We start from the raw sequence: 24,080 nt of genomic DNA on the forward strand, positions 1-24,080 counted from the left end.
AACATCACACAGATGCTGCAGAAATGTTGGAGCACAGCCATGATGCAACCCAAACAAGCTTTGGGTTGTGGTGGAGATCTGGTGGCTGTGGAGAGCGTTTGAGAGCAGTGAACTCATTGCCGTGTTCAAGAAACTAGCGTAACCCTGGCTGATTAGATATTTGCATTAATAAGCAGCTGAGCTGTCTCTAATAAAGTGGCCAGTGAGTGTATTTTCTCAGTGAATTTGCTTCTTCAAGCCGTACGTCACATCAAACTGATGTGTCGTGCCGATGGTTGTGTGTAATCCCTGTCTGGCAGCAGCTGGCTCCTCACGTTCGTGTGTGGGACTCCGTCAGCCTCAACACCCTCCATGTTCTGGGCACCGGCTTCTTTGACAGAGCGCTCGTCTGCCTGGCTTTCTCTAAGTCGGTGAGGAAACCCCCTCTGTCACACTTAAATAAATAAATTAGTGACTTCATAAATTAATTAAAATGTCACAAACTGCATGAACTGATGGATAAATTGTGACATAAGTTCATATTTTGTTTACATTTCTTTTGTTTTTTATTAACCTTGGTTTCCCATTTAGTTTGCTGTTCTATGTAATTAATTAATTCTTAGTTTCTACTGCAAGGACAGGCGCTGTCATTCACAGCAGGTCAGAGGTTAACTTCACCTCTGTTGGTTTATCAGTGCCAAGCTCACAATATATAGTTCAAGCACTCAGCTAATCTAGTAAAAATTAATACTGTCAGTAATTAAGTTTTAAATTATTCATTGCCTACATTTATTTTTAATATGTTTTTATTACACTTAATGAATTGATTATTTATTTATTGAGTCCATTTATTACTTTATTCATTTTATTTTGACAGTTCCAGTTCTCTGTAAAATTAACCTCTTTATTTTAAAAACATTTTTAATGTCAGAACGGAGGAAACACACTTTGTGTTGTCGACGACTCCAGCGACCACGTTCTCTCTGTGTGGGACTGGCAGAGAGAGGACAGACTGGCTGAAGTTAAGGTATCTGCACATGTATTGTGTGATTTCTTTGTTTGAGTGTGATTGCCTCAGTATGCTCAGTGTTTAATGTTTCTCCTGAGCTTCATTCTTTCTGTTCTTTTTTCTCCCACGTGTTTCGGCTCAGTGCTCCAACGAGTCGGTGTTTGCTGCCGACTTTCACCCCACAGACAGCAACATCGTGGTGACCTGTGGCAAGTCCCATCTATATTTCTGGAACCTGGAGAAAGGCATGCTGGTCAAGAAGCAAGGACTGTTTGAGGTAGGACTGTCCCTCACATGTTAGGAAGCATATTCACATATATATAGACATTTGGCGGTAGCTGAGCAAAATTCAGCTGTATGTTTTTGTGTTTACTGCAGAAACAAGAGAAGCCCAAGTTTGTGTTGTGCGTGACCTTCGCGGAAAATGGAGACGCTATAACCGGAGACTCGAGTGGGAACATCCTGGTGTGGGGAAAAGGTACTCGACTGTTTCACGCTCGCCTGTGAAAAGGATCATGTCTGTAGGGTGTACGCAGTGAGTGAGTCTGCAGAGAAAGAGAGCGTACCACGGCTGAAAATAGGGGTGTGGTCAAAAATAGAAAAAGCTGTGTGCTTTCACCTGACTCGCAGAAGAAGTGTGCGTCAGAAGCACAACCAAAAAAAACAAATAATGATTCTGTCTGCGAAGGATTTTGTGGTTATAAGCTCAAAGATGCGTCATTGTGGTGGTGGAATCAGGAGACTAGGAGTCAAAGATGTGTCTCGATCTGAACTGTTTTATTTAAAAGGAAAAAAAGGTGCAGGAGATGTGCAGTCGTACAGTTTTATACCCTCATCACACCGTCTGTCTCTGTCAGTTAATCTGCCCTCTGCATACAGTCGACCTTTACGCCCTTTTCTGTCCCATCTTCATTGTGCAGGCACTAATCGCATCAGCCACGTCATCCAAGGAGCTCACGAAGGCAGCATCTTTGCTCTGTGCATGCTGAGGAACGGCACTCTGGTGTCTGGGGGGAAAGACCGCAGGCTCATTTCCTGGGACAGCAGCTACCAGCAGACACAAACGGTGGAGGTGAGAAAGCAAAAACGCTCTGAGGCAAATGCAAAGCTTATAAATTACACATAATTTTACAGATGGGGTACATTAGTCATGCTGTTAAAAATTTGACAGAATTCTTGGGTTTTTAATGCTTAGTTCCTGAGCTCTATAGCATCTTAATGATGCACCAGAAGCACACACTGTTAAGATGTATTAATAAAATGTTAAGCTGAATATCAAGCACCTTCCTCCAAGTAGGTCTCAGTCTGGTATATTAGCCAGAATTTGCATGCATGCCTGAGGCGGCTGACTATGCATTCTGAGTACTGCATCGTATCATAAATATTACAGAGGATAAGATGGATTTGTGCTTTCAAAGAGATTCACAGGCATTTATAGCAATGAGACTCGTGGTTCACATTGACTGTATTATTATAATAAATTAGCTGATCTTGCCTGAGGCAGCTGTTAGGTTCCAGGTGAAGCGGTGCTGTGCATGATCGCTGCTTTTTCTCTACAGGTGCCTGAGTTGTTTGGTCCCATCCGGACTATAGCAGAGGGCAGAGGGGAGACTGTGCTCATCGGGACCACAAAGAACTTTGTTTTGCAAGGCAGTTTGGATGGAGAGTTCATGCCCATTACACAGGTACGTGCAGCAGTCAGGTTTATCCCTACATTGGCTGTCCAATAGGAGGGTTCCTTCTTTCTTCCTTTCCTTAGAACCTACTGCTAGCTCATCTCAAAGGGTTAAGCTTCAAGTTCATGCAGATGAAAATGAAATTTTAATGAATAAATGAATGTGTTTGATTAAGTTACAACAGGATGTGTTCAAATGCTTTGCGCAACCCCAAAACAGCAGTTTGCTGATTAGTTTTATCAGCTTTGTTTCTTTCTCTTCTTTTCTGCAGGGTCACACTGATGAGTTGTGGGGTTTAGCCATCCATCCCTGGAAACCTCAGTTTCTGACCTGTGGGTATGACAGGCAGGTCTGTCTGTGGGACTCAAGCTCCCATCAGCTGATCTGGTCCAAGAACCTGGAAGTAAGTTTAGGCAACACTGGCCCCTGGGGTCAGTCACTGGAACTACACAGCAAACATATGAAGATCATTTTTATGTCTATTAGAATAAACAGGACATCAAGTAGCAAAAGTGCACGTACACATTTACAGCGAAGCTTTCAGCATAACATTATTTATACTTTATATGAATTTGGATTATTTGAATTATTGATCACATTAAAGATTCCCTCCAAATACATTTCATAACACAATTCAGTAAAAATTCAGTAAAAAAATGAATCTTTTTCTATTGCATCTATTTCTTCTCTCTTGCTAAAGAAATCAATTTATATGTGTGGTACCAGTCATACTAGTGAGATGTGAAGTGCTTAACTGATTCTGATTCTGATTAGCATGATGCTATACATCTTCTACATGACTGAGATCATCATTTTCAATGTCTGTGCACTGTACACTACAAAGGTAGAGGTCACAAAATCACGCTCATCTTAAATTTAAGCCAAGCAGTGAAACCAGGAGATAAAAGTAAAAGCTGCACACAAATGAATCTGCATAGTGAGGTAACAATAATCAAAACCCATTAATGAGTGAAGGGGTGGACTTTAAATGTCATATTCTTTCTTCTTCTCACAGGATGCTGCACAGTCAGCAGGTTTCCATCCTTCTGGAGCTGTGGTTGCAGTAGGAACCCAGACGGGCAGGTACAGACACCATCACCAAAAAGCATTTAGTGCCAGTGCACTTGGTTAAGAGATGCAGCCTTTAATTTACAGCTAAAAATAAGTATTTATAAGATTTTGATTGGTTCTGTCATCAATCCTGCAGGTGGCTGGTACTGGACACAGACTCTAAGGATTTAGTCACAGTGCACACAGATGGGAATGAGCAGCTGTCGGTTATGCGCTATGGGCCAGGTATGGTGTTAATCTCATGTTTGTGTATTCATGTTAGGAAAATTAAGAAGACTACACAGAAGACTTGTATGTGTTGTAGTTTGTTGATTGAAGAGAGCTAAAACTGCCAAAATCAAAACAAAAGAAGTCATATACTCATGAGCCACTTTATTAGGTACACCTTTCTTTGACCCGATTTTGCCTCCAGAACAGGCTTAATTGTTTGTGGCATCGATTCAACAAGGAGCTGGAAACATACTGACATGATAGCAAATCTCGCGCTCCATCACATCCCAAAGGTGCTCTACTGGATTGAGAGCTGGTGACTGTGGAGGCCATTTGAATACGGTGAACTCAAAGCCAGTTTGAGTGTTGTGACCTGGCACATTGTCTTGCAGCTATCAGAAGATGGATACACTGTGGTCATAAAGGGATGGACATGGTCATTTGTGGAGTTTAAACAATGATTACTTGGTACTAAAGGATGCCCAGAAAATATCCCCTGTACCATTACACCAGAATCAGCCTGAACCAAAAACACAAGGCAGGGTGGATCCCTGCTGTTATATTGTTCATGTGAAATCCGCTTAAGCTTAAAGCAGTCTGGCCATTCTTCTCTGACCTTTGGCATCAAAAATGCACTTTCACCCAGAGAACTGCTGCTCGCTGGATATTTTCTCCTTTTCCGACCATTCTCTGTAAACCCTGGAGATGTTTGTGTGGGAAAATCCCACGTCAGCAGTTTCTGAAACACTCCTGCCTGGCACCAACAGCCACACCACTTTCAGAGTCACATAAATCACCCTTCTGCCCCAGTCTGGTGCTCAGATTGAACTCCAGCAGTCTTGACCATGTCAACATGCCTAAATGACTGAGATGCTGCCATGTGATTGGCTAATTAAAGCCTTCTTGTTAACAAGAAGTTGAACAGGTGTACCTGATGAAGTGATCAGTGAGTGTATATGAATGACCAAGTAAAGTAATATTGTTATAAAAACCAAAAATTAATACATACAATTGTAGACATTTAAAACAGTAGGAAATCTGATTAATTAATGCTTCTATTTTTTTATTATTTATTTTTACTTTATATTTACTGATTTAACTAGTGCTGTTCGTGGGGCTGGAGGGCGCTAATGCGTTAACCAGCTAACCGCGCTAACACGTTGACGCCGTGCAGCCCCACACGGGGTGATCAGCGTTAACTCGCTAACAGAGATTTGCTGCATTAATGCGATTATGGCGTTAACGTCATTTTAACGAGATTAACGCTACCAGCACTAATATATACATTCAAAAATTACATTAGATTATTTAGTTTTAAATTAATTCTGCAAATATCTGATATTCGGGTAAGAGTGTGAGAATGCTTTGATCCATATTTTCATATATGAGGTAATGAACATCTGCTATACCTGCAGCATCAGATGTATCGCCTCCCTCCTCACAGTGGATATCCATCTACAACAATCTAGTTAATTATTTGACATCTGCAAACATGTTTTTTAATTTATACTTCATTTTATGACCTCTAATGTTCCTCTTTTCTTCATCTTATGTAGATGGTAACTTCCTGGCCATCGGATCCCACGACAACTACATCTATATCTACGCTGTGGCAGAAAATGGGAGGAAGTACAGTCGAGTGGGGAAGTGCTCGGTGAGCACCTGTATTTATAATCCCCCTCATCCTTTATTTCAAGTTCCTTTCTGCTCCACCTTTATCTTTAGCTCCCTCCTCAGTTCTGCATTTCAGTGCTTTCTGGATGTGTGTTTGCAGAGAACCGGCAAAGTCATACATAACAACCCCCAGAGTCATACCCTGCTGAGTCTATGCATCAACATGTCTAGGATTATTTATAGTTCTTGGATACCCATACTGACTCCACTCTGAAAATACTGTGAAGTGTGTGTTGCTGTGTGTGTCTGAGATTCATTTTTAAACCTTTCTAACTTCTCCCAGGGTCACTCCAGTTTCATCACTCATCTGGACTGGTCTGTGGACTCTCAGTACCTGGTATCAAATTCAGGCGACTATGAGATACTGTACTGTAAGTCACTTATCCTCAGGTTTCCTTTCGGATAGATATAATGCTTAGAAATGCCACGAAATCTAGTAAAGTTGGCCTTTCCCCTTTCATGCATTCATGAAACTAGTCACTGTGTGCTGACCATGGCAAAACTGTATTCAAAACCAGCTCTGAGGTAGCAGGAGAGCACAGACTTGGTTGTGCATTTGAGCAATCTTAGTTAGTTTCGTAAGATGTTGAGTGTAAAGTTTTCAGTCACAGTAATTTGGAGTTGGCATGCACTGACTTATAAGATTTAATAATAAGAACAAGCGCTTTCTATCAGAGACTTTTGTTTTTGAGCTGCATGTTTCTGAGCTCCTCACAGTGGTCTGTTGGGTGCTGGGTGTAGTGAGGAAAAATATCACATATATCTTTGCTAGTCAATGCACACAGTACCCATTCTAAGCTACACTAAGACCTTTTGTGTATTTATTTGCTTTGTATTTGTTTCCTCAGGGATCCCATCAGTGTGTAAACAGGTGGTCAGCGTGGAGACAACCAGAGATATTGAGTGGGCCACCCACACCTGCACTCTGGGCTTCCAGGTCTTTGGTAAGTGGCGGATCCATTGATCTCCCTCTTTACGTGTACGTTGGTGTTTAATTGTGCATTCACTAGACATTTCCGGCACCCTCTGCTTCCCCAGGCCTCTGGCCCGATGGCTCAGACGGCACCGACATCAACGCCGTGTGCAGATCCAACGATAAGAGCCTCCTGGTTACCGGAGATGACTTTGGGAAGGTCCACCTCTTCTCATACCCCTGCTCACAGTTCAGGGTGAGATGCTGCTCACGGTGATGTTAAGCAGGATATTGGGCTCAGTATCGAAAAACTGTGTTGTTTTTGTTTCTTTCCAGGCTCCCAGCCATGTTTACGGTGGTCACAGCAGTCACGTGACCAATGTAACCTTCCTGTATGAGGACAGCTACCTGGTGTCGACAGGTGGGAAGGACATGAGCGTGATGCAGTGGAGGATAGTCTGAGCGAGCACAGAAATGGATACTGTCCAGCTTCTTGCTGCTGCTGCGGCTGAAGCAAAGTGAACCAAACTGCACTAAACTGAACCAAACCAAACTGAAACGAACTCAGACGCTAACACAGATGTGGATCTGAATGAACTGAAGTGGTTTTGATTGAAGAGAAACTTTTTGACCTGAGGTTTCCTTTCCCCGATCAGCACACAGATCCTAACTGCGACAAACTGTCGGAGGTCTGACATGCGCCTGCTTGAAAGACAAAAATCCTCTTATTTCCCCCTTTTTCTGTCTCCACACTACATGTAAAAAGAAATCTCCCCCTCGCGTACTGTAGCCTTGCACCCAGCGACATGACACAAAACAAATCAAACGGATCAATGCGAAAACCAAAGGCCCCGTCTGACCCGATGACTGCGTTTTTACAGTTTGGCTTCACTGTCCTTGTGTAGTACACACTCCTGCCACCAGATAATGGACTGAAGAGGTTTATTTTGCTGCCTTTCAGAGCCCCTCCAGACTGAGCTGGAGATCCAAGAACACTGCAACAAAAACTGTGCACAGAAAGAAATACAGTGTGATTTTTTTCTAATTGTCAAACTTTTATTTTGTATTTAACAACTCAGGAAAGCACTAGTGAAGCAAGGCCCTTCCCCGTTTTGTTAACACTGTCATATCAGAAAGAGTCTCTGAAAAAAGATCTCACTAAAATATCCATAAGTCTCATTAACGGTTAATATTAGATCCAACTTTTGTTCAGCCATTATTGATTTCTTGGTTATGTGGGACTGAGGAGGGTACTGTAAGTGAGGAGGTTGTTACCCACTATTTGAAACCAGAAGGATCTAATAAGAAATTTATTTGAACATATTCAAAGTGTTTGTGCTTCCAGCTCTTTACACAGGACCCCTTTCCTATTATTTATTGATTGTGCGTAAAATCCTTCACTGCCAGTTTGATTTCCTTTGACCCTTTTTTCTGCAATAAATCTCTGTTTAGATCGGTAGATGTACTAAAAAGCTTGAAACTGATCTGAGGACGCTGTGGGTGAAATATACACTATTTTGGTTTGCTTGGTTTCTCTGACTTTTGCCTGGAGTGCAAGGAAAATCAAAATGAAGCGTATGCTGAGGTTTTCAGTGATGTGAAGCCCTTTCAAATCTGTCTTTCCACTTTTTATTGTACCTACATCAGTTTATGAAGGGGAAGAATGAGACCATTACACTGTAACTGTCTGATGTGCTTCTCAGCTGTGCGCCATCAGTCACTGGCAAGATATTTAACACAACTGTTGAGGTGTTTTTTGTTTTTTTTCTATAATGCACTGCTTCTGCCTGATTTAAAAAAAATACAGCAGGTCTATTAAGCTAATTAACATTTAGCACTTACTGGAGCTTTTCATAAACCAACGTCTGCTCTCAGGCTTTAAAGCTGTCTGCCATCCGATCAGTGGTACGATGTGTAGCATGTCACACTCCTTATGGTTAACAGAAAAGCCAAATGAGCACACGTGCATGAGTAAATGGGACTTTTTTTTACGTGATAATTGGTTGGGGTTTAGCTGATTTTAGTGTGAACATAGCTGCTGCTGTTATGAGGCACACTGAGGTGGTTTGAAATCCTGAAGGCTGGCTGATTGTTTTATCGGTTTATGACCTTTTATCAGGAAACTTTCGGATCTTTTAACAACAGTGATTTAAAGCTGCCACTCTACAGAGTGAATGTAACATTTATTTGTCTTACCACTTTAACACTTGGGGCTGCAAAATACCATTGAACATTAAAATCTCTCTGGAAGTAAATGATGAAATACAAATGATGTTTTGTCTTATATTTTTCACTGTTATCTTTTTGTTGTTTAATTCTTTCTTTGACATGTTGGCCTTTGTTTTATTGAAAATTCTGACAAAGGAAATCCACTCACAGGGACTGTAGAGTGGAAATAGAAATCACTTAGTTGTAAAAAAATAAATAAAATATTTTACTCTAAAGCAGAATACAACATTTACAGCACCTTTAGACGGCCTGATATGGAGGGCTAAAACTGCCCAAATTGAAACAATTATATATTTATAAAAGATGGAATTAAATGCAACATAAAATAATTAATAAATTAATTAATAAATAAAAGTGGATAATAAATGTAATGCTAATATAAATGTAACTGGTACATGTCCAAGCTCCAGTATTCTTTGTTGTGTTTTGCTGTAGGCCACGAAAAGAAAATGAGACAATCCCTTTATAAGGTCTTCTAAGTATAGAAATGCAAAAAATAAGTCATTTTAGCTGATTGGTAGGTGGTTGCTGAGCAACCTCATGATATCATAATGCATAATGCATGGGTGAAGTTTTGTGAAGGTAAACAGCATGCCACTGTCGTGAAATTAAAAAGGACAGTGTGCTTTAATGAGGCGTTGTGCGTGCATAAATTCTTAAAACAGATCATAAGATCTGATATAGATAAGAACCTTAAGGGATCTAATGCTGTGTCCACACTGGAAGATAATTTCAGGGGGATACAAAGTGAGCGGGACCCCACATAAGTTTTTCTCAACTTGTCAGTGATTGAAGAGACTACCAGTGAGGATACTCTTGGCTAACATATGACCTGATGACATGGTAGTAAATATGTCATTGGAAATACTTCCCATGTATACAGATCTTAAGACCATGTAGGATGAAGGGATTTTTTCACAAACAGGTCGAGATTTTTGAATTATATTAAGACATCATTATTTTCCACCAGACCAGCCAAGCACCTCAGTTCTCTAGCAACCATTCGAGGGAGTCATTTCTGTTAAGAGCCTGAGGTTAGTTAGAAAGAACAAAGCTGACCCCATAAAATAGTTGGAAAAAATTCAATGGAAATTCATAAAAGAAATGTAAAAAGCAAAAAATAATAATTTAGGAAAATAATCATATGAATACAATGATGCGTAAATCAATAAATAGAATGTAAAATCAACTTGGAAGACGAATAATTAGGGGGATTAATTTAACGGTAAATAAATACACAAGCAAATCAAAATACATATAAATATTGTTTTGTGTGTGTGTGTGTTTACTAACAATCATTTGTTTAGTTAGCTTTAGTTTTGGCTCATGTGGTCCTCCATACATTAGGAGGCTAGACTAGACTACTTGCTTGCCTGCTGAGACTGACGGGTTGGGTACTTGGGGGGCGTCAGTTCCCTGCATGTGTGCGTCTTGGCCGCAGGTGGGCAGCATTGAGCCGGTCAGCTCGCACCCCCTCTCCCTTTGCACGCCGTATTAGCATTTTCCCCAAAATCTGTCCACCTCACCAAAACACTCCGAATGGGAAGAAAATATGGCATGAAGGAGGCAGCTGACGACCACGGTTCACCCTCTTCTACCGAGCGCGAGCCCCGACTGAACATGGACTTAAGAACACGCGGCGTAAGCAGCAGCGCGTGCGGAGAGCAGAGACAACGGAGCACAAAGCGGATCGAAGAAAACGCTCGGGTTGTCGCTTAGCGTTTCACGACCCATCCTCAGCCTGTGATATCGCTACAGACGCCCAGAAAGGACACAAGGTGGAGGCCGGCGGGCTGCTCCGAGCCTCACACGAGGGTATATACTGAAATAATAGCTGGACGTATTGAGGAGCCTCATCAGTGCCATCAGCCCCGGTTGAATAAAAGAGGAGGAAAATGAGGTAAGCACCGTACCGTGCGCTCTGTTTGACGCGTCATGGCAGATGCGCAGCGACACGGAGCCCTCTCCGGGGCTACATCTGCATTTCCACAATAACCTCGCTGGAACGATCATTTACTGAATAACTGCAGCATCTTCTCATATTTTATTGCCAGTTTTTCCTCCGGGTGCCCACCCACCCGGCCTCATCCCCGTCACCCACCTTCCATACGTGCGCCCTTTAACTGTGCGCTTTTATGTCATATTGTTAAATGGCGAATTATCGAAATGACTTCTCCGCTTGCCACCCACCTCCATCCCCCTTCTTTGTCACCGCCGGACCCACCCAGTGCATTGAATGCAGGATTCAGGCCAGGTTAATGTTGTCATGGAAACGACAGCATCATGTATTTCCCTACATAAGCAATTCGGGTGCACCCGGTGAAATAATAAAAAAAAATAATAAAATACTGCTTTCGTTAAATGTGATTGATGCATCCCCGGGGTGAGTGGCTGCATGAGGGGAGTGTGTTGGTGTGGTGGGTGGGGGACAGGATAAATGAGGGTGCTTATAACCGTGGCAAGAGGAGGAGGAGGGTGTTTATTCCGGTGGTTGCCAGGCAGGTTAACAGACCCCCACCCCCTCACCCACTCCCCATATACACCTACAGAAACCATGATGGTTGCATATATGCATATTATCCAGTCTGTGGCTCGTTTTGAAGTCCTCATTCTACATCTGAGCTTATGGGCGGTATTTTGAGCCCTTTCCTGGTTGTGCTGGTATGCAGAACGAGCTGAGGCCCAGATCTTCTTCTTCAGCAGGAGGAGCAGCAGTCTTTATACTCTGTGCTATTTATGAAGCAGTCCTTTTATGTTTTCCCCTTCCTGCCTTAGTTTGACTCCTCCATGTCTCCGTAGCTGCAGTCAGCCTGCACCATTCTGTTTTACAGCCTCAGATTTACTCTGACAGCTCTCCTCAGATACAGTGCACTCTCGCTCTGCTTTTCCTGTAGCTACCGGTGTTGGCCTGCATGTGTGTGAGAGAGTGTGTTGAGAGTCTGTGGTATCAAAAAGGAAAAAGAGAGAGAAAGGGAACAAAAAAATGGGATAAAGCATATTTGTGAAGTGCTTCTATTTTTTTTTTATTTCCAGTCCCAATAATTCACCGTCATCCTGTAACCTCACCCAGCACAAAGCCAGTGCTCAACTGCTCCAAGACGTAAACATGCAAGATTCATATCTTCCAGTCCAGTCGGATGAGCACGCCGTTTCCTCTTTTTCTGTAAAGCTGCGCTGCTTGTATCCCATCCTGTGTGTTTGTCTTCACCCGAGGCAGATCTGCTCTTTGACTCAGGCCCAAAAGGGAAGTCTTAAATCTCCACAAAGCATCAGCGAGGGGCGACCTGGCTTTTATTTTTGCAGGGTTAAAGGAAAAAAAATAAAAAGAATTACATTCAATGGGCCCATTTGTTCAACCTCGCCGCTTCCATTTGCAGCATTTATGTGAGGGTGCGCATGCATTCATGTATGTGGAGGACCACGCACTTGCACATAAGAGTACACATGAGAGTGGAGTTATTTTTAGAGATTTCATTAAGCGGCGCTTCTTCTCTACCGTCAGTCTAGACCTGGCTGTTTCTGCATGCTTGTGCGTGCGTGTTACGAGGAGGCAGAGTGGATTGGGAGGAAGAACTGTGAGTGTGCATGTAGGCGTCTGTCCTTTGCTATTATAGGGCAGGATTATTTCTGAAGGGCTCGTTGTGGTGATTCACTGTGCAAAAAGTAGAATGAGCGAGTGCACCCACTGCAAGGTAAAACGCTGAGTTATGCCTCCTACTGCAGGCTACTGCCCTCTGAGCTGATCAGAGAGCAGCTCCACGAGAGACGGCATCACCGCAGCCACAGCGCTCCCGTCTGTGATACAATGATAAAGCCTGGATTTCAGGGGAAAGGAAAATGGCTTTTAACTAGCAATAATAGTGACAACTGAATATCACAAATGATTAATTGACTCTCATGTGGCAATCCTTTATGAACCTACCCTTATCTGGTTGTTTTCTATCTGCTCCTGTACATCATCCATAAGGCTGTGTCCTTTGGCATGGTGGAGGTCAAACAGGTTAAGCCTAACCTTTAGTCTCTCCATTTTCACTCCCCAAGGGTTTCCCTAGAGGTGGGCGGATCGATCCAAATATTGATTAGTATCAATTCCAAGGCTGGTATTGGTATCAGATTGATACTAACTCTCCAAAAGTAATCAATCAATATGAACGATACTTTTCTATCCTCTAAGTTCAGTATGTAGCCCGCTGGATTGTGTTAAATAATTCTTACATGAAATACAATAAAAGCTGAAAATTGGAGTTTTTTGTGTTAACTAATTACTGTGGAAAGTAAAAATCACCATGATTTAGTAATCATTAAAATGTCTTTATAATCAGCAAACTGATGATGACACTGAAGACACGCTGCTCTCTTCTTAAAGGTTAAAAGTACTGGTATCAGTATTGGTATCTGGCCCTGTGTTTACTTGCAGTAACAACATTTTAACACTTTTTCCTGTTTGTTGTGGAGTTCAAAGTCTGCTTAAAAGTTTTCGCTTAGGCCTCAGCCAAACGTCACTAATCCTGGATGCACATGAACTCAGACCTTCTGGGTGCCACTTTAGAACCCAGGATCCGTTGTGTGTTTCTGGCTATTTTCTTAAATCCATAAAGCTTCCTAATCTTTCAGTAGATCGCTCTTTGTTTGTTTCCTACACCTCGGCTCACTGCTGCAAAGAAGCTTAAAAGCCTTTAAGTTTGCTCCTGCCAGATGGACCGCCGTTGGAGGGCGAATTCTGATAAAAGCCGCAGGGATGCCGCGAATATTACGCCAGATCGGGGAAACTTTTGTTGCTCGTTACGCTCTGTTGTTCCTGCAGAGAACTGGAATGTTGTGTCCGCTATGATATCTGAGCTGAATGAATGAACTGTTGCTGTTGTTTCCTCTTCTGTAGTTAATTAGTGATAAAAGGCTGACATGCAGAATCTATTTAAAGCTCCGGTATAGGAGGGGAGTGTAACAGCGCTCCTGTTTCCTATACAGGCTAACATGTAATTTCCATCCAGTGGAAATTATTCCTCGGAGGTTGAAAGACGACGACTCGGTCCCCGAAGCAGAGGGAGGTGACTGGTCTGCGCTGGTCACATGTCCTCTCTCTCTCTCTCTTGCATTCCCTTACTCTGTTGCAACACTCCTCATCTCTCTCACTCACTCCTTCCCTCCTACTCTCTCTGCGTCTCATGCTCATGACTGCCTTGCTGGCGTAGTAGATTTTTTTCTCTTTTTTTAAACTTTTGTAGAGGGATGTGAAGAGGGGAAAGACTGAGTTGACTGCAGCAGCGTTGGACAGCATGCGTATTGCTCTCTCTTCTCAGGCTGACATTTCCCCCTCTCCTCCATAATCTCCCCTTTTTACACTTCCTTCCATCCCGTGCTCGAGGACTGTGCCCTCTTCTCCTGCGACATGTATTCCCTGGACGACTTCGGGTAAGGCGAAATGACTCATCAGTGATCGTCTCTTCTCTGTGCTTTTGGAGTTGTGTGAGTAAAGCTAAGGTTGGCTCTGGGTTGTGCGGTAATGATGTAGCCTCCTTCACTCTGTGGTGTTTCTGTTTGAAGCCTAGCTCAGCTTTCAGACCACACAATCTGTTTGCTCCTTGAAACAGGATTGTGCGCCTGCAAGAAAAACCCATATTTCACCAAGCCCGACATGCCGCTGAATGCGTTGAATTGGAGGAAAAGCGAGGAAAAATAGGAGAGGAAAAAAAATCTCCTCCAGGAGTTGCTGACTTTCTCTCCTTTCCTTCTTTCCACCCCTCTGCCTGTGATTCTTTGGAGCCAGCTGTTGCAGAGAAGTCTGATTGGTTACCCTCTAGCAGTCTTTCATTGGTTCAGTCTTTTCCTGGCAAATAAAGGAATGAGTTTCTTGCTGCCTGCCATTGAATCTGCTCAGCTGCTCACTCTTGTTCACGGGACTGATCCCATCTGACTCGTTGCATGAATGCATGTGCGTGCATTTGAGAAAGGAAGTCATGAAGAAAGAGATAGAAAGTGTTAATCTGACTGGCTGATTGAGTGAGACTCTCAAGAGAGGGTATAGTCCAGTATAATGTGGCCCTGCCAGATTAGAGTGGGTCATGGCGATTTGTTAAAGCACAAATACAGATACAGAGCCGAGTGGGGCAGAAGAGATAAGACTGATGGTTTACACTTGACCGCGTGCACTCTAGTAATCTCCATCACAGGGAGGACCTCTCAGCGTCTCTCACAGTATGCTCACTATTTATGACAGGCTCATTCTGATTGTAACGTGGAAATAAAAACAAAAACCTAATGCTCCGTTTTTCTACCGTCCAGACTCCGGCCCATTCGTATTCCCATCAGTGACACAGGATACAAAGAAAAATACAAGCTCCGCAGGGTTGTATATTATTCTCCGGCTGAGAATGTTAATCAATCTGAACAGGCTAACGTTCGCTCTGTTCTTCCTGTGTTCTCGTTTGTGTAACCTACAAAGTATTTTCTCTCCAAACGGAAGCGGCGGATCCCTTTAAGGATCAGGATTAGTGACGTTGACGAGGACTGGAGAAGGTGGAGGAGAGTGGTGGGGGAAGGGTAAGACAGTGAAATGTGGGGTTGCCATCCATATTGTACTGTATGTGATCACAGTCGGTTAGCCTGAGGCCCAACTGGCATCTACAGGGTAATGAATAAGTGATGGTATTATGGAGGTCAGTGTGCTGATTTTACTGTTTGTTGTTGCCTGCTGTAGATGCACTGCAAGCGATTGATCCACTTTTATTAAGAAAACAGAGAATCAGAAAAGTCTCATTATTATGATATATTATATTATGAATGTATATTGGCAGTGCTGCTGTATCACACTGCAGCTTTGAGCTCAGTGAACATAAAACAATCTATGCAAAAATTAAAAATCGGATGCCTCCTTTCGCACATTACAGATGATCCGTCTGAATATTTGTATGTACGATGAGATTTGCCAGTGTCAGTGGTTATTTCACTTATTTCACTGTTCTCAAAGATCGTGTGATGAGGAGCTAAAAGATGTGACTACAGTTAAGTTACCGTTTCCCTGGCACACAAAGAGGAACAGCAACTGGTATCTCAGGAGTAATGAATAAGTTACGGTATTATGGGGTTAGTGTGGAAACACTGTTGACTATCAGGCAAACTGTTCATGTTTCATGATTGGTGCATCCCCGGTGTCGGTCTTTATTCGGCTCTACGTTATATCTAGTTTTTCTTTCAGTGTTTTCAAACTGAGTGTGTGAGCTGATTACCCTTTTCTGACATTGTAGGTGATGACCAGCAAAAAGAAGAAGAAAAAACAAGCAAAAATAAATCAATTACTAAAGTTTAGTAATTGATGGATGGTTAAGAGTATTGTTCTCAGAGTATTTTAAAAGAACTTGGAGTATTTATTAGACAGTTTTGCCATTCTTGTCTTTATGGACACTTCAAATGCAAGTATAAGAAAACACACCATTCCTTTTATTTTGTGGGAATTTTAAGATAACTGTATTTCATAACAAAACAACAGAAAATGGCATTGTTGTTATTAGTATTATTATTATTATTATTGTTATTATTATTATGTTGTGAATCATCAGGCACCCCTTGACTATCACAATACTTCACCTACCATATGACATTACTGCAATTTTTAACATTTTGCAATAAAATATCACCTTTTTTTAAACTTTTAAATTTTGAATTTTAACTGTTAGTATCTGTTTTATCCAATGAATGTATCTGACTTCAGTTATTTAAATGGGGTCAGTTTGGCTATTACATGCAATCTGATTCTGATGATGCAGCAGTTAACTGTGATAAATCACTGAAAATAATATATCTGCTGTTGCGTACATGGACAGAAATTCACATTTAACTTTCACATTTGCGCTCTGCAGCCTTCCTGTTCCAACAAGAATAAAACCCGTTGAGTCGAGATTTTTTCAGACTGGCAACTGGCAGAGTGGCAACACGTTGGAAATCTGTCTGTATCTATGAAGCAGAGAGCAATTATTTGCACATCTTTGATGATCTCTCTGTGAGTGATTGCAGTCAGTCCAACCAAGACTGCGACTGCAGAAAGGTTGCCTTCTATCAGGTAGGGTTAATAGAAGGCAACCTTGATCACAAGTGTTTGTGAGTGTACAACGACTTCAAGCTCTGGGAAACCATTTAGTCACCACTAGTTGCAGTCGGTCACAAAATGTAAAAGAATTCAATAAAATCATCAGAAAGCTGCCAAGTTTTTTTGTAGAGGTAAGGATGTTCCTGTCTTATGTTCCCTTATGTGACTGAGCCATTAGCTCGCTCTGATTAGGAGGTATTTTAGTCTCCAGTGTTGGATGGTTAATCAGTTCATTTAATGTAAGTTTGCTCAGCTAACATTAACTCAGGCTGGTGGTGCATGAGATGAGCCCTCTTGGTAATAAAACTCCCAGAATATTTAATTTAATTTAATAAAAATTAGATATTTGGTGTCCCTGTATCGATACAATATTACGATGCAAAATATTGCAAAACTGTGCTTTAGCCTGAGGTCCAACTGGCATCTAAAGGGTAATGAATAATAATAATGATAATAATGATAATAAATATAAAATATATATAATAATAATAAATCTTTTAAAGCAAATATTGCTTTGCTGTGGCATACATTTATTGGAAAAATCCTAAATAGAAAGAATAATAGCACCTTATGATCACTGTGAATGTGCTATTTTTCTTCTTTCTTTCTAAGCAACAATGTGATAAGTGAAAGCGATGGGATCACGTACCCGCCTGGCCTTCATGTTTGATTTTCGATGCGCTCACTTTCCCTTGCAGCAGTTTAGCTCTTTCCTATTATCAATTTATAAATGTTAGTGAGCAGGCAGCGTCTCCTCCTCTGGGCACAACAGAGCCTCGTCTGCCACAGATCAAGCTTGTTAACATTTACCCGTCCGGCCACAGAAACGTCCTGCGGTCCAGCTGGGCCATCTGAGCCGCACACGAGCCGAGAGTAATTTCGCTTGGCATGGCCGTTACCCCTGAATAACAAATCGCTGTTGATCGTGACCCCAGTTTAACCGATGACAACGTGACACAGAGTGCCCTGTCACGCATCTTGGTGGTGTGACTCTGTCGTTTGGGTTGTTTGCTCTCTGAGCGGCATATGATGTCAGCCGTTAGAGCCGAGTGCATGTGAACCAGAGAGGTCGAAGGGTAATACTCTGTCATCTTAACACTGGACTGCTATGTGGATTTGTGTGTGAGAGCTTGAGAGGGAGATCGTTTATTTGTAGCCTGCAGGACAGCACATAGTGGACAGGGTCCTTTGCCAGAATCAAACCGGGAACGTTCTCTACTTCTGGTTTTATTACATCTGGATCGAATACTGCCGCTCCGCTCAACAATAACACCGATGCCTTCCAAAATGCCCCCACCTGCCTTTGCTGTCTCACCCAGGGAATCTAAACCAGATTGAGTGTTAGCTTGTGAGTTATTCAATAGCTTTTAATGGACATTTAGCACATACACATGCATGCACGCACACACATGCACACACCACCTCCAGTTAATGTGCGTGCCCCGCGAGTGTTCATCCACTGCATCTGTCCTCAGAGGTGGAGGACATCCCAGTCAATAGTAGCTGACCGCAGTATAGACCACTGGTTGTTAATTCAGGCTCGGCTTATTTGGGTGGCTATGGCAACAGCAGGCTGGAGTCAGGAGGAGGGGCGGGTGGAGATAACAGCAGGACCCCCATTTCATACAGTCAGTAAACTGTAGTGTGTGTTTGGATTTGGGAGGGGAGGGGGGGTGCTGCTGGTTGAGACGGATATGAGGTAATCTCCCTTGGGTTTTCAGTACAACAATAGCGCAGAGGTTCAGTGACAATCGCACACTCACAATCGTGTGTTAGGGATCGCTGGCTGGTCAGTGACTTCATCTCTGCCAGTCTGTCTGTCAGTCATCTCCTTTGTTCCTGGATGGAGGGGCCATCCGTCTGGATGTGAATGCAGCACTGCGAGAACTCGTAACCGCAGGAACGTTCTAAATCTCATTTTCGCTTCTAAGTGGATGATTTTAGTTACTCGTGCAGCTGTTGCTCTTGTGCGTAATTTGTCGCAGGCTTTCAGGAGAGGATTAAACCGCTTTTAATAAGTTAGAGTTTAAATGTAACGCAGCAGCACAGGAGGGAGTTTGTGTTATAGAGTGACGCTTCTGCTGCTGCTGCTGCTGCTTTGTTTTGTTTTCCTGTTGACCAGCATGGACATACACCGGTTGCAAGCGCTGCGTTACTGCCTTCCTCAGAGTGTCAGTGACTCGGGATTGTTTTACAGCCACATCGCTGCCAGGTTTGTGCTGACACTTTGTTTGACGTCTGTCTGATCATTTCTACTTCCAGTAAGTAAGTCAGTGAGGATGAAGGATGAAGATAGGAAGGAAGATGAAGGAAGGATATCAAAGATGAGATAAAAACAGTTTGGGATGAGTAAAAAAAGTCTGATTGTTTAGTCGATGTGGTTTGATGATCGTCCACAAAGAAAGCGCTGTAATATTCCAGCAGCACAGACGGACAAATCTTTTCCTGCTGTATTTTAATCAGAGCTGAAATACTAATCTGTCATCTTAATCTGGCCTCAGCAAACTGACACAGAATGGAGGCTATTTTGGATTAGTTATTGTGTGCATGGAGAATTTGAACTTTGCCACAAAGGTGGAATGAATCAGCTCTCTGTTTTTATGTTAAAAGTGCACAAAAGTGTGCAAAGTTTTGACTCTGATGTGTTTTGATGACTGTTCGCCTGATTGCAGCATTCCCATCAAAGCCAGAGATGCTGCCAGAAAGATGCGGCTCAGCGTGTGCACGTGATGCTACGCCGAGCATCTTCTTTATTCTAAACACGCTGCAGCTTCACACGGAGCATCTCTGAATAGCAGAGCTCTGTAAGGGCTCTATACATGTTTAATTCACACACGTGTTAAAGACTGCTCAGCTTCCGGCTAGAAAGGCAGCCTTTCAGGCCAGTGCACTTCTCCTTCCCCCTCTCTCTCTCTCTCTCTCTCTCTCTCCTGAACGATGAAAGATTGAGGGAAGACATGGAAAAAGAGAGGAGAGGGATATTTGGTCGCTGCTGATGTCCCAAATGAGAGCGGTAGGATCAAACAGCTCTGCTGGCTGCCTTGTTATCACGAGGGAGAAGAAGAACCAAAGGGGGGGGGTGGGGGTGTGAAAATAAAGGACAATGAGGATTTTATGACGAGATGTGCAGCCGCTGCTTAAAACTGATCTCTCGTCTAATACATGCAACTCCTGTTGTGTCTGCTGCAACACTGAACACTGAAAATGCATAGGGTATTGCAAGCAATGTTAACTTTTTAATTAAAAATGGGCATTTCATACAAAAATACTGTTTCATATTCACTCTAAACTGCTCTTCGGAAATCGTCCCCCGACTCCAAACTGCTCTCAGATGGCCGTGTATCCTCGTGGTAGATTTATGGCCCCTTATTTTTGACAGACATCGTCATTATTGGCTTTTCGTCTTTCATTTGGTTTGAAATTAAGATTTATTTGGGGGTATTTTAGCTTTTATTGGTGGTTGGGACAGTGAAGCAGATAGGAAAGGAGGGGGAAACAACATGTAGGAAAAGCCTGGGGTGGAATCAAACTCATGTACCACAGCGGCCTTGTGCCACCTACCTAAGCCAGCCAACCAACCGACCAATTATTCTTATAATTAAATGACTCCTCAAGTATTTTAAAATCATTTTATTTATATGACCTGTAGAGGTTATCCATTTAAACCTAAACCTGACTGAACAGGGAGAGAAGTGGCAGTGATAGGGGCAGAAACACAGACTGATCAAGGACACCAAGTACACAAAATATACAACAATTAGATATCAAGTGTAATAAGCAAACATGGGCCTGACTGATCACTGTTTATGTTTTATATGGCTCTGAATGAAAAGGATTGTGCTGCAGAAGGATTCAAACAACCGAACCTTTTCCACAGAACAACTGGGGCATTTGGCTAAGAACATAAGCACATTAATGCAGTTTGCATTAATGCCATTAAGACCACATCACTCTGCTCTCTCTGATTTAGGCTTAGTTGCATTTTGCAATATTGCGAAGTTCTCGTATATGAGTGGGGCGGGGGTCAGATAAACACCCTGTGATCTAGTAAAAGTGAGGCACAATGTGGACAACATGATGGATCTGGGATGTGAAAGCCTGTAGATTTTGTGAATCGGCTGTGTGCTGTTGCTTTAAAATAGTCTTAGTTGTCTACTGTGATACACGAGTTCAAAGGTCTTTTGAATCCTCTTTATTCTGGTCTGGTGAATATGAAGGCATATTCTGTAATGTAATAGTTTCCTTCATATAAAGTCTTTTTAATGTTCATTCGCACAGGGTAATATAACAGGCTGTAGCATGTATGCAGATGCATATTAGCTGCATCTTGCAGTGGAGACTGTTTACTGCACACAGGGAGCTTTGTTGTCTTCAACCTACAAGACACCACTGCACACATGACAGAAAGAAAGGTTTAGGTGCGCTGGAATAAGTACACCTCTGCTGTAGAATTAAATATATGTTACATTTTTTATAACGTTTTTCAAATTTCCAACTCCATATTTTTACTCTTGAACTCAGGAAAAGCACTTTAGGTGTTTTCACAGCTACACAAAGACCATCCTTTTCTGGGTGCAGCTGTCTGTAAAAAGCCTGTTTAGCTCCTCTCCCTTTAAGCCACACTTTTTCAGATTGGTCACCCCTCTGTAAAAAGGAGATTTAAAGAGCTAAACAGCATGTGGGCAGGGCTCCAGGGCTCACATATTAAGGATATCTGCTCTCACTGACATCATACAGAGACAAGAGTGAAAAAAGTAATGTCTGATACAGAGTGTTTAGAGCAGTCAGCTTCTGACTCGTAGGCATTATTTGTACACTTACCCTCATTTTTTGAAAAACTTGGTCCATATTTGATATAATCTTCCATTATTATGACAGTAAATCTGTGACAGACATTAAAGAAAAGCAGAAACGGTCCCTTTAAGAGTCAGATTTGGCATGCTTGGCAAAATGCAGACAGCAAAAAGACTGTAATTATAACTCTGTGAGTGTGTGTCACTCTTATTTATTTTTAATGACTGTTCTCCATATAGTTTAGTAGCAGTGTTAGGTTACACGCGGCAGTTACTACAACCCCTGCAAACTGGCCCCTACCTCGTGTCTCACTGCATCCTTTAAACGGACTAAGTGTGTATAGCTTGCCGGGTTACCAGTGACCCAGCTTCACACTGTGTGTGAGCCACAGTGAGCTTGTGCTGTTTTTAGTTCCCCGGGCCTCCTTCCCTGCCTGTGCCTGTGAACACTACTTTCCCCCATGGAGCAGATTAGAGGTCTTGTACGAGAGTTAAGCCCGGGTTAATTTAGATTTAAGGCTGCAGTGAGGTAATGATCTGCCTGCTATGCTCTGTCTCTAATCCAGACAGACCTCTTCCTTCTGTCAGCCAGACCCCTTCACCCACTTAAACACACACACACAAAGAGAGAGTGGCATCCCTTCTCTAAATGTATGGCTTTGCCCTGCTCTGAAGCCACGGGGCTGTAATCCTCATTGTGAGCATAATAATAACACCAAACTGGATCCTTACTTTACAACCAACCTCTCTGTCCCTGTTTCTGTTGCCTTAAACCGGCCCTTCACTAAAAATATCTGTTACCATGTAATGGTGTATGTACACTATGGGTACCATAATATACTGTGTGTGGGTGTATAATTATGTATTTTGCTTCCTGTTTGGAAAAAAAGGGGCAGGACTGACTGCCTCACCCTTAACGAGAAGACACTAAGAACCGAGCTGGATTTCTGGCTACTGTGCATGTTGTTAGTGGGTTATGTCTCTCCTTGTAGTTACAGTTAATAATGTTTCAATGGAAACTTTTACAACAGTGGTTCAACTGTTGGTTGTTTGACTTCCTGACCTTCCCTACAGCCAAATTTCCAATATGGGAGCAAATTCCTCTGCAGGAATGAAACATTTCTCACTTGAGGCTACTAATGTTTATTTCCCAAACATCTCCCTGACACTGACTGTATTTCTTTATTAGCTACAGCACCAACAAGGGATGCATAAAGCTGTGTAATTGTCACTTCTGCTGCACTGGAAGCCTCTCTGGGTGCTTTCTTCTCTCTCGGCTGGCTTTCGTTGTGCGGGAGGTTATGGTGGGTTTTTGTTTTTTTAGGCTACTTAATTAGCGTGAAATGAAACTCATTAGTTGGATAGATTAAGCTGTATTTGTGGCACCTCCAAGTTGCAGTGAATGATAACTGATGTGACGGTTGACGGAGTAATTACTTGAGATTTATGGTGACATGAAAGGCTGGGGGAAAGCAGAGGTGCTGAAAAAGGCCTCGAGTATGATAACATGGCATGTGTCTTTTTTTGGTCTCCCTGGTTCCCCTTATAGTTAATTAATTTTAGATAAAGGTTCTCCCATATTATTAAAAATGGCCAAAGTTTCAAATAGTAACCTCTATTGTACAAAACCTCCGGCTTCAGAAGGCTGAAAAACACAAGTTTTTCTCCTCTTATCTTTATGATGTCACTGAGAACTGATATTCATAATTTTGTCTTATTAAATTAAGCATGTTGCTCTGTAGCCCGCCCAGCCACTGTTTAAACCGTCTGTTCGTGAGTGGAAGCCAATGACGAGAAAGTTGACTAAAGGGATATGTGCTAGAAATAAATATGAAATATGAACTGTGGTTCATATATAAAAATATACAGTAGGGAGCTGTACATTTTTATAGTAGATTACTGTTTTTTTCCCCCTGCCAACAACAGAACTAATTGGATGGAAATCTTTAAGCAAAAGTCATTAATTCAGAAGTGTTGTCATGGTTACTGCAGTCATTTGAGTTTTGCTGTGATTGTTGTGGACGTGTGATGTGGTTCTCTCTGATTGCGCGCCTAAGAATAGTGTTATAGTTTAGCTAAAAATGGGCCACCGTGAACCAGAGTTCAACTTAGAGTAGTTGTTACTATGAGCAGTACAAGGGAGTAGGAGAAGAAATGCATGGCACCAGGATGAGGACATAGTCATATTTTATAGTTATAAAGTGGTGACAGTGAGATAAAAATATTATATTATATTCTTATATTCTAAACATGAACATTTTTTACTGTAAGACACAGATTTGTAATTTAACATGGAAATTTCTTGCAGTGCAATGTTATTCCAGGTAAATTTAAAGGGAAAACTAACCTTCACTAACCTCTTTTCCTGTCATAGATTTGTCATGCATTTGTATCAACAGATCTCTGCTGACGGTCTATTTCTGTGACGCTTTAGTGTCCTTTG

General features: G+C 42.2%; 2 protein-coding genes across 9 annotated transcripts in view; both read left to right on the forward strand.

The window, feature by feature from the left end:
• Positions 1 to 8,801, forward strand: part of eml1 (EMAP like 1) — a 52,125-nt gene extending 43,324 nt beyond the window's left edge. For 6 of the 7 annotated variants that reach the window (XM_039603216.1, XM_039603217.1, XM_031758223.2 and 3 more), the window contains 14 exons: positions 300 to 410; positions 911 to 1,006; positions 1,131 to 1,265; positions 1,367 to 1,466; positions 1,909 to 2,060; positions 2,548 to 2,673; positions 2,936 to 3,067; positions 3,680 to 3,747; positions 3,872 to 3,960; positions 5,502 to 5,599; positions 5,903 to 5,990; positions 6,468 to 6,563; positions 6,658 to 6,788; positions 6,869 to 8,801. In XM_039603216.1, the coding sequence (XP_039459150.1) occupies positions 300 to 410; positions 911 to 1,006; positions 1,131 to 1,265; positions 1,367 to 1,466; positions 1,909 to 2,060; positions 2,548 to 2,673; positions 2,936 to 3,067; positions 3,680 to 3,747; positions 3,872 to 3,960; positions 5,502 to 5,599; positions 5,903 to 5,990; positions 6,468 to 6,563; positions 6,658 to 6,788; positions 6,869 to 6,994 (1,548 nt within the window). In that variant the 3' untranslated portion in view covers positions 6,995 to 8,801. The remainder of the gene's footprint in view (positions 1 to 299; positions 411 to 910; positions 1,007 to 1,130; positions 1,266 to 1,366; positions 1,467 to 1,908; positions 2,061 to 2,547; positions 2,674 to 2,935; positions 3,068 to 3,679; positions 3,748 to 3,871; positions 3,961 to 5,501; positions 5,600 to 5,902; positions 5,991 to 6,467; positions 6,564 to 6,657; positions 6,789 to 6,868) is intronic. The other variant, XM_039603215.1, reaches the window with a different exon arrangement.
• Positions 8,802 to 10,212: 1,411 nt separating this feature from the next.
• Positions 10,213 to 24,080, forward strand: part of evla (Enah/Vasp-like a) — a 38,116-nt gene continuing 24,248 nt past the window's right edge. The window contains exon 1 of one of the 2 annotated variants that reach the window (XM_039603812.1): positions 10,213 to 10,661. In XM_039603812.1, the coding sequence (XP_039459746.1) occupies positions 10,657 to 10,661 (5 nt within the window). In that variant the 5' untranslated portion in view covers positions 10,213 to 10,656. Of the gene's footprint in view, positions 10,662 to 13,649; positions 14,174 to 24,080 lie in introns of those variants that run through there. The other variant, XM_039603811.1, reaches the window with a different exon arrangement.

Source organism: Oreochromis aureus, linkage group 19, assembly GCF_013358895.1.
Source record: "Oreochromis aureus strain Israel breed Guangdong linkage group 19, ZZ_aureus, whole genome shotgun sequence".
NCBI classification, from domain to species: Eukaryota; Metazoa; Chordata; class Actinopteri; order Cichliformes; family Cichlidae; genus Oreochromis; species Oreochromis aureus.